Consider the following 12878-nt stretch of genomic DNA (forward strand, 5'->3'; position numbering starts at 1 on the left):
TTCATCGGCATCTCGAGGTCGCCCGCGACTTCGAGCTCGTCCTCGTGGAACAATGGCGGTAACGACCTCTCCTTCTCAACTTCGTACTCGTTCTGCCAGAACATGCCAATCTCGGTTATTTGCAACGACATGCACATTAGATCTGCTAGGTTTTTCATGAGGGTAGCGTTCGGATTGATGTTTGCAAGGTGTTCGTCCCTATTTCTTGCTGTTCTTGTCCAGTTCTTGCTTTTCACGGTCTCGATTTGCTTAGATATGTTACTCTAATATCGAATTGCGGTAGATCCTTCCAAGATCGGACTGTGGATTGCTGAAACTGCTAGATCTTACTGTGCATGCAAATATGAGAAGGGTTTTTTGTGCTAGGGTTTAGCATGTTCAGATTGCTGTGCGAAATGAGTCGCGCTAGTTTGTTCTAGATTGTGTTGTTTCTGATTGAACTAGGTCGATGATTGTAACCGGGAATCATAGTGTGAGGAGATGATTGATCAGAACCTATGGCATGACTGAATATCACCATGCCATTGGTTCTGATCAAACATCTCCTCCATATGTCCTCATTGTATGAGGTCTATGCTACATTTCTTTCCATGTTTGTACTTCTTCAGTTGTGCAATGGCGAATGATTTAACTATGGCACAACGGAAGGCAGGGTGCTGCCCTCAAACTTACTCATGTGTTCCATATTTCTTGCACACTAGACTTAGTTTGCGGATAATCCCTTTGCCTGTCGTGTGATCCAATTTATGAGGCCTCATTTTATTTGTCTAGTGCATTGGCCAATGATTCAACAATGGCACACTGGAAGGCAAGATGCTGCCCTCAAACTTAGTCGTGTGTGTGTGATTATTTGCACACTAGACTTAGTTTGTGGGCAGTCCCTTGAGCTGCCGTGTGATCCAATGTATGAGGTATCACATGTTTTCAATGTTCGTTTTCATCTATATACTTGTGAGCAGGCACATCTCTAATGGCATGTGTTCTTCTGGCAGACTAAGAAGCTCAAGCTTGGGTCACCTGAGACCCCCGACGAGGGACCGTCGAAGAAGCGAAGGGCGGCTAACGTCGGCCACTTCCAGACGGACGTAGGGCCGGACCAGTTCCTGCGTCGTCTTCAGGCCCACCTTCAATCGACTACGTATCCCTCAAGATTTCGTCAGGTGGTTCGGAGAAATCCTTTCGAACATCATCGTCACCACCAACACTGGCTGCAACTGGAGGATGACTACGACGAGAGAAGGCGATGACACATACATCGACCAGGGGTAGGCGGGTTTCACCGTCGCTCATCAGCTGCAGATAGGCCAGTTCCTCATCTTCAAGAAGGTGCCCATCTTCGAGTAAAGTGTGGTCATCTTCAACCACACCTGCACTGAGGTGATGACCAGGTGTCGTTTCCATTGGCAACGCCACCAGGTGTGTCGTCTTCCAAAGTCATGTCTGAAGCTTATCTGGTTCTGTGTCGCTGCTACCATGTCTGTGTCTAGTTGTTGTTCATGTCGTCCGTTGAACTATGATCGTTTCTGATGTGTCGTGAACTATGATCGTCCTGTGACCATGTTTGAACTATGATGAGTGCTAAGTTTGCCTGAACTGTGATTGTGTTCTTGCTTGTGCTGTTGATCGCTGTTAACCTCACCATCGAAGGTAAGAAGTAAACAAAAGCAGATTCTGGGTTGCAACCAAACAACAGAGACGCCGATCTGGGCTGCTACAAGGCCTGAAATAGGACCTACCAAACGGAGAGAGCCTAAATCTCCACGGGCGAAAAAACTCTGTGGAGACCACCAAACAACGTAGCTTTTACGACCTATAGCCCATTTGCGGCGCAGGGGACTTCTTCCCAATCTAATACGTGCTACCAAACGCGCTCTATGCGTCGGGCGGCTGGAATAGGATACCCACGCATTTTCAGTCCGCACAATCGAAACCAAGCGTCGCCGATGCCAGATGCCCTAAAGAAAGCCACGGGCACGAGCATGCTCCATTGCTCCTCAGCATTTTACCTTCGAGAGGCAAGCGATTCGTTGCTCATGTCCTAGTGTCCCACTCGCCAGCAGCGGCAGCCCCATATGTCGCCGGAGCTGCACGTCCATCTCTCAGCAAAAAAAAAGACTCTCCATCGGCTGAGAGCCGTGCGAACCTGGTCCGGTGGGGCGATATTTAAATGCTGGACGTTGATCGGAGCCCCGGCCGCTTCCGAACGGGCGGTGACCGGTGGAAAGTAAAGGCGGTGGACGGAGGATGGCAGGCAAGCGTCGCCGTCGGTGGGGCCGCTTTCGGGGACAAATGGCGGGCCGATCAAGTTAGGCGGCGTCGCACGGCACGGCATCAGCATCGGCGTCCACTCCCACTCCCGGTGGTGGACGAAGCAAAGTCCTCCAGGCGTCCAATGACTCATCTCCCTCCAGAAGATACCACCAGCCTTCTTCCTCCCGCGCGCGCGAACGGTCCAAGCACGTGCCGGCCCTCTCCCTCAGCTACACGCACACCGCCATTGTCGCTCTGTGCGTCTTCTTCAGATGGATGCCGAAAATGTCACCGGCCAATCTCCTGCGGCAACCGCATTAATGGGCGGCGGGCTCTGTGCTGGGCGTCAGAGGATGAGTGAATGGCGAGCGGCATGGTTCAGCCGGACCGTGCCCTGCATAGCTCTGCAGCATTGGGAACACCAGGACAAGACTGCATAACTGAGAGCAGCATTTCTTATTTCTTGGCCCCTGCACATACTGCCACTGCCCCCTGCAGTCCTGCTCCACATCTGGGATACACATCTTCTATGTACATCTACGATCTACCATGTGGAGGTTATATATTACAAATTCAAAAAGCTTAGTCGTCGTCGTTACTGATACTACTAACTAGCTATAGCTCAACTGTAGCTAAAATTTGAAACTGAAAGTAAAACAAGCTATAGCGAAGTCTCTCCCCTGCACTATTACGCCGGCCGGCGGCTGACCTCGAAGCGCAGCACACGGCTCGCCGTCCAGGGCGCGCAGTTATTACCTTCTTGGTTGGGCTCTTGGCTATGTCATGTCTAGTGTATACAGTATGCTACAGAGTGTTGTTGATCAGGGCCGGCAGACACGAGCGCGCTTCGCCACGCGCGCCGTCCTAGAGCTCCACGATGAGGCTGCCGAACGGCGACCGGTGCGGGACGCCCTTCCGGCGCTTGCTGCCGGTGCGGCAGCTGCTGGAGGCGGCCGGCGGGGTGGACGGCGTGAAGCTCTGCACCACGCTGCTCTTGTCGCTGCTGCCGCCGCCGCTGGTGCTGGTGCACGAGTGCTCCGACTCCGACCGCGCGTCCTTGAGCGCCGCTCTCTTCTTCTTCTTCCTGCTGCCGCTGCCGTTGCCGCCGCTGCTGCTTTGTTTCTTCCTCGGCCGGTAGCCGCCAGAAGTGCCTACAATCTGCGGAACAAACACAAGATGTCCATCATGTTCGTTACAAACTCGCAATGCGCCTAGCTAGGCCAGACATTGGCCGGCGTGACTAATGAAATCCAAGGATTCGTGCGCGCGGCACATACGTACCTTGCACCCGAGGGAGCAGAAGCGGAAGGTGTCGAGGAGGCTGCGCTCGCAGACCTCGCAGGTGTTGGTGACGCCCTTGCCGGGCCTCGGCTGCGGCCGCTCGTTCAGGAACACCACGCGCGCGCTGTTGATGACGTACGTCTGCACGCCGCCGATGTCCAGCACCCGCTGGATCTCCGACGCCCGGACCACGTCGTGGTACGACGACCGCCGCACCTGGATGGCGTGGTGGCCGCGGTGGCCGGCGAGGCACAGCGGGCACAGCGCGCCGTTGGCGCAGTCCAGGCAGTACATGTTGCACTCGCTCTTGTGCGCGTCCGCGTGGACCCTGCATTGCACGAAGAAGCTCGTCGCCAGCAGCGGCTTCAGCCACGGCGGCCACCGCTGGTTCCCCGCATCCTCCTCCTCCTCGCACTCCGCTCCTCCCTGCACATTCAGTCCGCCGCCGCCGCCGTTAGGATCAATCGAGAACAAAGAAAACAAGAGAGCAGGGCATCTGCAAATCAAATCGGCTAGCTAGTTGCTTACCTTGTCGCCGCTGCTCTTCAGTGCCAGAGGGGACGCATGGTCTATTGCCATCTCGAGCTGGCCGCTGAAACGAGGAGAATGTGGATGCGAGAGAGCAGCTAGGTAGAGGAGAGAGGCTTTGAGGAAAGCAGTTCGCCGGCACAGGCCACAGGAGTGTGACGGCTTTGTAGACCGGAGAAAAGTAGTGCGACACAGGTGGAAGGTAAACAAATGGGAGGGATGAAGACTCCGCGAGCATTTGATAGTGAGCTCTCGGGCTCGTTCTTATCGACTGGTCAAGGGTCCGTGCCGTTTCGCACTGGGCAAACACATGTATATGACCGATTGAATTGGAAACGCTATACCACTGAAATATTAGCTCTAGGCCTCGTCAGAAAGAAGATTTTTGTATTCTAGTACTAGAAAAATCTACACATAGTTGAAAGAGAAAACTGCACTCCCAAAATTTGTGTGTTGTTGAATTGACTATAAATCTATAATCGCAATGCTTTACCTATGAATGTAAATAAAAAAATGCAATTCAATACATAAATAAGTTCATCACAATACAACCAATAAACAAATAAGTTCAAATACTTACAAGTTCAAACAAATAGCGTAGTTCATCACAACACAACCATCAAAAAATAGGATTAACAAACGAAGCACTTGTTCCTGTGTATTTTCCAATTCTTCTCAATCAAGTCATCCTGGAGTCGGGTATGCATCTCACGGTTCTCAATCTCATGGTGCACTGGAGAAACCTCTAGATTCTAGCTTCATCTCTTCTACTTGGTTGAATTCTTCTTCGCATACACTCATAAACATATGACAATTGTTAGCCACGCTCATCTTCAAAAATCATGTTATGCATAATTATAGCGGCTGTCATGATCTTTTTGAAAGTTTTCTCGTCCCAGAACTTGGGCTGGTCCTTGCACAATCGCAAACCGAGATTGCAAAACTCCAGAGCCTTGCTCCACATCTTTCCTACATGCAGCTTGCATTGTAGAGAAATGAGCATTCTTTTACCTTGGGGGTTTGGCATTAGCTTCATAAATGTTGCCCACTGAAGGTCATTTCCATAAGGAAGATAATACCCTCATTGTGTACCTATGTTCATTAACCGTGATTGTAAGATATGATTCAATACATTGATATGATTGTAAGATCCCAATAGACCAAAGAAATCCTAGCAAATACATAGCTCTTGATCTACAACAACTTCTAGAATAATTGTAGGATCATGCACATGGACGATGAATTGGCCATGTCAAGAAGTAGGGCAATTCTTGCACCGCCAATGCATACAGTCAACGGAACCAAACATATCAAAGAAACCCCTAACTTTGTTGATTGCCAGAAGCATCTGGGTGCACTCTCATAGTCTCATTTGGTCCATGCAAGTACTCCTCACCTGACATTCGTTCTGAAAAGGTGTGTCAGTTATTCTAGCGCTAGCGCTCTCGCGCCGCTCCCGCGAGCGGCCGGGAGCCCGTGACGGCGCCCCTCCCCGAGCCCCCTCCCCTTCCCCTCCGTCTCGCCGCCGCCAGAGGGCGTCGCCGGGCAAAGCCCGTGCGGCGGCGGCGGTGGGGCCCCCTTCCCCCTCGCGGTGGTGGCGGCGTGGGCCACCCACGGCCGGTGAGGGCGCCGCGCTAGGCGTCGGGCGCGGCGGCGCGGATCCTCGGCATCGGCGTGGAGACGGCGCGTCACTGGCGTGCTCGTGGCGGCGGTCGCCTCGCGGAGCGGCCCCGGCGGCTCCGGCGGTTGCAGGTTTCGGGCGGCGCGAGCTCCTCTCTCGGCGGGCTCGGGAGGACGAACGTGGTCGCCCCGAAGGCGTGTTGGTGGCCTCCTTGGCCGGTGGCGACCCTGTGTGCCGCCCCAGGCTGGGATCTGGCGCCTCACGGGCCGGGCAGGGGCCCGGACCCCTTCTGAGCCTAGATCCAGCCCCGATTTGGTCGGGATCTCCGTTTCGGTGGGTGCGTGCAGTGGTCAGGTGCGGTGTGCTGCCTTGGTAGCAAGCTTGGCCGGCGGCGGTGGCCTGCCGGTGTTGGTGAGGGTGCTGGGAGGCGTGTTGGCTTTCCCACGGACCAGCAGGGGCCTGGTGCCATGCGAAGCCATCGTCTTTCGTCCCGCGATCTGGTGTTGCCGGCAGCCACGGGGGCTGTTGGTCTACCGATCCTCCAGAAGGGCTCTCTCCAGTCAGGTTCGATGCTTCCAGGCAGGGGGTCCGGTGTACTCGCTACGAAGGTCTACTCGTTCTCTTCCTTTTCTCCGTTGAGCTCTGAGCTGGGACGCCGGGGCGGCGGCCCTGGAAGGTGGGAGTCATGTTGGTTGGCGGGCGAGCTAATGACTCTGGTGCTGGCTGGTTACCACGGCCGTGAGGGTGGCGTGGTGGTCGGCGAGTCGAGTGTTGTGGGGTGTAGTTGGTGGTGATGTTGCCAAAGGGAAACCTTTGCCCCTCGGGCCACGGCGGCGGCGTCCGCGGACGGCGTTCCCTTGTTGAAGGCGCCGTGAGGCTAATCTCCGATCCTCTACTGCGTCCGGGTGAAAACCCAAGATACTCGGATCGGGCGGTGGCGGCACTCCGGTGTCGTGCTCTTCTTGAAGACACCGTCTTGGAGCCCACAACGCGAGGCTCACCGATGGTTGTGACGGAGGTGATTCTTCGGCGATCTTCGACAAGGCTTGCTCCGTGCCCCTTCCCTTGTCGAGCTTCCTTGGCGCTGCTGTTCGGTTTGTGCACAACGAGGGTTGGCCCCCGGTGGTGGTCGGCTTCCGGTGGCGTTTCTGCGACGGAGGAGGTCTGTTGAGGCGAGCGTGAAAATGGCTCGCTCTCGAGTGAGCCCCGGCCCGACACTGTAGACTCCAGCTCTTCTCCGAGTCTCGTAGGCGCTTTGGCTGAGCTCGTTGATCACGCTTCCGGGTGTAGCTTCTTCGGTAGTTCGTGTGGGTGTGCGGTGTCGTTCTGTAAGCTGGGTTCAGCACTTTGTATCGTTCTCGCTCGTTGGTGGCTTTGTTAATTCAAAGTTGGGCACTTGAGTGCCTTTTATCTAAAAAATACTCCTCACCAAAAATTGCAACGACAGCTTTTGCAGAAAGATGCAAACTCTTGAGAACCGTGCTCTCGCTAGGGCTGAACATGAAACTCGAAACTCAATAAGCTAAATGAGCGCTTGTCTGTCCGACTTGTTTAGCTCAACTCGTTAGAGTAACAAACAGAGCTAACCAGTGATTAACAAGCTACATAAGTAATCTAGCCAGCGTCCCGAGCAACTCGTTGATTCGAATCCCATCTAACTAACAAAGTTGAAACGAACAAAACAACAAAAAGCTCCATTTCAACTATCCCAAAGCTCCGAGGCTCCTAGTCGAGCGCTGCGTAAGTACGTCGTATGAATCCCCTTTGACTTTCTTCTGGTCAATCGCCTCCTCGATTCCTCTCACTCCAAGTACAAAATACTACATATTATTTAGTCTCTTAGACAATATTTTCTTAATGATCTTGACGAGGAACTCGTGAGTGCTCGCGAGAACATAACGAACAGAGCCAAGCAATGATTTCAGCTTATTATTCTTAACGAGCTTAATAATCTGAGCCATAACGATCATGAACTTAATGAGCCGAGCCGTAATGACTCGAGCAGCTCCCTAGCCCTAGATCTCTCCCATTCCCATATTATCATCAATCAAATCATCAAGAATACCGTAAGCCATCATCGATCCTCAAAGCGATTAAAGTAGGTTTGATGGTATACCACATTAATTAGGGTTGACGTAGTCCGTCATAAACATGTTGTGCGCATGCAGCAGTTTCATTCGCGGTTGATCACTTGATGACCCAAGCTCAATCCGCCGTGTTTCTTCTTCGTTTGTCTCCGCTTGGATCAACCCCATCACCGCCGCAATCTCCTCATCATGAACTCCTCATACAACGACGAATCGTCAATTTTTTTTGCCAAATCAAATTCTCCTACCAATAGAAACAATTAGCTAGCAGCGGCAAAACGTCGAAATGCCGCAGGCGGCGGAGGTGGCGCGACACCCTGATGATGTAGCAACCAGGGAGGGGTTGTGCGTACCTATGGGGGCATCCGAAGATGTCGCGGGTGCTGGCCGAGCTCAACCGCGGACGTGGCGTTGCGACGGAGCTCCTGCGTGACCTCTCCGAGTGTCCAGAGACAGATCCAGAGGACGGCTGGACGAGGGGATCTGTTCGGTTAATCCCCACCCCAAATAGATTGAAGAGTAGTGGGGAGTATTGATGAGAATTTTAACTTAGGATCTGGTACCCCTCGATACACCTCAAACCCATAGATTTTTTTTTTTTTGAGGTAACCCATAGATTTTGTTGATTGAACTGGAAACCCCATATACAAGTCTGAAATGTTAGCACACTAGTAGTACCACTGAACTCGTCTTTGCAGGTACTTTTCGCGTTGGAAACAGCACTTGGTGCATCCACGATTCTCCTGGATATTCCATGGCAATTGCGGCACGCATATGTTCGAGCTCCCACATAATCGGTAGCAGAACAGGAAGCCCACGTTTTCTCCTCCTCCTCAAATCAAAAGTGGAAAATCAGACGCCCAAAAGTTACCACTAGTCCACTAGCGACGCCGGCCATTGCCGCACCAAACGTGTCACCCATTGGTGACTCACTCCCGCACCATTCTTCCCAGGCACCAAAGCAAGTGGATCAAAAGGGACCTGATGCCGTGATGCGTCGTCACCCGTGCGACTGCGCACACCGCCATATCCTCCCCGCATATAGTAGCATATCTTCTCCATCGATGCTCGCCCGTGTTCTGGAAGCAGCAGCAGGGGTTCGCCTTTTTTCTAGTGGCCTCGACCCGACCGGCGATGATGGAAGCGAAGCGAACCACCTATCGCATCCCCGGATTCCGAGCGGTCCGTTTCATTGTCCGTTTTGCACCTAACCGAGATGTCCTCTGCCGTCACCGATTCGGGCAAGTGAAGTGCATCGTGGTTCGGTCACCCACTCCCGTAACCTCCCCAACTATCGCGCTACTGCCTACTCTCACGTAGCTGATTGGTGGTTCAGTGTCGTGTGCGCTGCACACTGATATGTAGCATCATCGATGGTTGTAGCTCTTGCTTGCTTGCTTCCCGAGCACACGTTTTGCGCATTGTGTTGTGCGTGTGCTGCCTGATCATAAGGTGCAAAACATCGTGACGGATCACAGTGTAATTAAGGTCACCGCAAGAAAAACAAAGTCCGAATACACCGTGGGTGTCGCAGCGGTTATACGTCGCGTCGCCTGCTTGGAGCCGATCGTGATCTGCTCGACGATGGTGACGAGCATCGAGCAGGCTACGGTTTACGGACAAGTCCTCAACGGGACACCATATTTGTCGTAGCCAGCTCTGTTCCGTTCCGTCCATCGAGCTTTTTCTTCCGAGCTGAGTCCATCCTGATCACGACGTTGCTTCAAGCATCACGGCACATAGACATGGCCGAATTTACGATGAAGTTTTCTGTAACGTGGCAGTTCCCTTGTTTATCGGTTTGACCCGCGAAACTGCGTGTGACCATGCCCAATGTGCCAATTATTTGCCTCAAATTTGTGACCTGAGGGCTTCTTAAGCAGTCTGACCTATTTGACACACCAAACCAAATAATATATCTGTTTTGATCCCTCTAAGTCAGATCGCAGCCTTCAAAAAGGCTATCCGACCACCTTTATCTGTTTGGGTCGAGTGCAACCCAACGATCTGATGCATTTGGTCTGTCCTCAGTAGTGCCAATTCTTTTATTTCCATATTTTACCCAATTAACCAAACACATGAGAAGAAAAATGTTGCAACCAAATTAATATGAATAGTGTCTATCCAAATAAACAACATATATAGTTCACAATAAAATAAATAGAAGGAGACGCGGTGGCTATAATCGTCGCATGCAGATGCCACTTATGCTCAATCAGATCCGTTTGAAGTGGATGGGGAACTTGGCGATCACAGATCACTTATTGTAAGAGGTAAAGCCAAACTTAACGATGTCATCGAGCATGCATATGAAGTACGGGTTGTACGTCGAACAAAATAGTCAAGAACACCTTTCTTGACCTCCAAAAGCGACGCCAAAATTTATGCTCTGGGTAGATTGGAGTGGTGGGGTGGAAGTAGTTCATGTAGAGTCGGTAGTGGCCAGCTTGTCGATTGCGCTTAAGATTGACCATGTGTGGCCTTATCAAGCCCCTATGCACAGGTCTCTACCTCTAGGTGTCACTAGTGGAAAACAGGGCTTCCGTGGGAGCCTTTTGTCGCGGGCGCGCCTGCACCCGCGACAAATGGCCTGGCCACGTCTCCCCGAAACCATGTGGAGCCGTCGGGGCCTTTTGTCACGTGCCTTTTGTCGCGGGCCGTATTACGACCCGCGACAAAAGGGGTCTGAGGGCTGGCGCCTCCTGACGGCACCCCTTTTGTCGCGGGTCGTAATACGGCCCGCGACAATAGGGCCATGCCTATATATAGAAGCAGCCACCCCCCCCCCACCTCATATTTTCCTTGGTGGTGAAGGTGGAGGTGTATGCTAGCTCATTTTTTCTACATGTGCACAAGAGGTGTTTGATGGAATGCTTGTGAGAGGGATGTCACTTGGTTTTATTTGATAAGATTTCTCCTCTTTTTGATCCTAAAAGGTTAGCAACTATTTTCTCGACTATATATATATATATGCATAGTCCGTACAATACTAATTTTAGCAAGGTGATTGCATCTGATACATATATAATTGTACTTATGATGCGGATGAGTCATCCATGGATGTACGAGTAACCGATGTGCTCCCGCTTTCAGAGAGGCGTGAATTCTTTCCTGCTTGTGGCCGAGGCCAACAAGTCGAAGCAAGGTTTTATGTGCTGTCCATGTCTAAAATGTAAGAACGAGAAGGATTAATCTTGCTCAAGAGACATTAAGAGCCACCTGCTTCGGTTTGGATTCATGTCCAGCTATAATGTTTGGACCAAGCACGGAGAAGAAGGGGTTATGATGGAAGACGGCGATGAGGAAGAAGATAATGATGACCAGTACCGATCTATGTTCTCTCGAATGCTTTGATACCGCAATGGACGACAATGAAGAAGAAGGAGGTGAAGAACAGGCATCAGATGATCCTGTTGACGATGATCTTCGTCGGGCCATTTCTGATGCAAGAAGAGACTGTGGCACGGATAAGGAGAGGTTGCAGTTCGACAAGATGTTAGAGGACTGATGCGTGTAGTTGACACGTCCGTTGGGAACCCCAAGAGGAAGGTGTGATGCGCACAGCGGCAAGTTTCCCTCAGTAAGAAACCAAGGTTTAATCGAACCAGTAGGAGTCAAGAAGCACGTTGAAGGTTGATGGCGGCGGGATGTAGTGCGGCGCAACACCGGAGATTCCGGCGCCAACGTGGAACCTGCACAACACAACCAAAGTACTTTGCCCCAACGAAACAGGTGAGGTTGTCAATCTCACCGGCTTGTCTGTAACAAAGGATTAACCGTATTGTGTGGAAGATGATTGTTTGCAGAGAAAACGAGTAAAAACAAGTATTGCAAGCAGATTTGTATTTCGAGTATTAAAAGAATGGACCGGGGTCCACAGTTCACTAGAGGTGTCTCTCCCATAAGATAAAAGCATGTTGGGTGAACAAATTACAGTCGGGCAATTGACAAATAGAGAGGGCATAACAATGCACATACATGACATGATAAGTATAGTGAGATTTAATTGGGAATTACGACAAAGTACATAGACCGCCATCCAACCGCATCTATGCCTAAAAAGTCTACCTTCGGGTTATCATCCGAACCCTCCCAGTATTAAGTTGCAAAGCAACGGACAATTGCATTAAGTATGGTGCGTAATGTAATCAACAACTACATCCTCGGACATAGCGCCAATGTTTTATCCCTAGTGGCAATAGCACAACACAACCTTAGAACTTTCACATCGTCCCAGTGTCAATGCGAGCATGAACCCACTATCGAGCATAAATACTCCCTCTTGGAGTTAAAAGTAAAAACTTGGCCGAGCCTCTACTAGAAACGGAGAGCATGCAAGATCATAAACAACACATGTATAATAACTTGATAATTAACATGACATGGTATTCTCTATCCATCGGATCCCGACAAACACAACATATAGAATTACAGATAGATGATCTTGATCATGTTAGGCAGCTCACAAGATCCAACAATGAAGCACAATGAGGAGAAGACAACCATCTAGCTATCGCTATGGACCCATAGTCCAGGGGTGAACTACTCACTCATCACTCCGGAGGCGACCATGGCGGTGTAGAGTCCTCCCGGAGATGAATCCCCTCTCCGGCAGAGTGCCGGAGGAGATCTCCGTAATCCCCGAGATGGGATCGGCGGCGCGGCGTCTCGGTAAGGTTTTCCGTATCGTGGTTTTTCGCCTCGGGGTTTCGCGACGGAGGCTTTAAGTAGGCGGAAGGGCGAGTCGGGGGCCGGACGAGGGGCCACACCATAGGCGGCGCGGCCCCCTCGGCCGCGCCGCCTTGTGGTGTCGCCACCTCGTGGCCCCACTTCGTGTGTTCTTCGGTCTTCCGGAAGCTCCGTGGAAAAATAGGCCCCTGGGTCTTCGCTTTCGTCCAATTCCGAGAATATTTCGTTACTAGGATTTCGAAACCAAAACAGCAGTAAAACAGGAACCGGCACTTCAGCATCTTGTTAATAGGTTAGTTCCGGAAAATGCACGAATATGACATAAAGTGTGCATAAAACATGTAGGTAACATCAATAATATGGCATAGAACATAAGAAATTATCGATACGTCGGAGACGTATCAAGCATCCCCAAGTTAGTT

At 51.4% G+C, this 12878-nt stretch overlaps 1 protein-coding gene across 1 annotated transcript; it reads right to left on the bottom strand.

Moving 5' to 3' along the window:
• Nucleotides 1–2687: 2687 nt before the first annotated feature.
• LOC124688092 (protein RGF1 INDUCIBLE TRANSCRIPTION FACTOR 1-like) lies at nucleotides 2688–4302 on the bottom strand. The gene is made up of 3 exons (XM_047221809.1): nucleotides 4060–4302; nucleotides 3532–3957; nucleotides 2688–3408 (listed from the first exon to the last, which is right to left on the bottom strand). The coding sequence occupies exons 1-3, from the start codon at nucleotides 4108–4110 to the stop codon at nucleotides 3115–3117; spliced, it is 771 nt and encodes a 256-aa protein (XP_047077765.1). The 5' UTR covers nucleotides 4111–4302; the 3' UTR covers nucleotides 2688–3114.
• Nucleotides 4303–12878: the final 8576 nt, after the last annotated feature.

The sequence above is a fragment of the Lolium rigidum genome, chromosome 2 (assembly GCF_022539505.1).
Source record: "Lolium rigidum isolate FL_2022 chromosome 2, APGP_CSIRO_Lrig_0.1, whole genome shotgun sequence".
NCBI classification, from domain to species: Eukaryota; Viridiplantae; Streptophyta; class Magnoliopsida; order Poales; family Poaceae; genus Lolium; species Lolium rigidum.

Bases quoted from the DNA above. Each gene is read 5' to 3' on its own strand.
- LOC124688092 (XM_047221809.1), bottom strand. From the start codon at position 4,110: ATGGCAATAGACCATGCGTCCCCTCTGGCACTGAAGAGCAGCGGCGAC. The intron at 3,958-4,059 runs GTAAGCAACTAG...CTGAATGTGCAG, and splicing joins TGAAGAGCAGCGGCGACAAG to GGAGGAGCGGAGTGCGAGGA. The intron at 3,409-3,531 runs GTACGTATGTGC...TTTGTTCCGCAG, and splicing joins TCTGCTCCCTCGGGTGCAAG to ATTGTAGGCACTTCTGGCGG.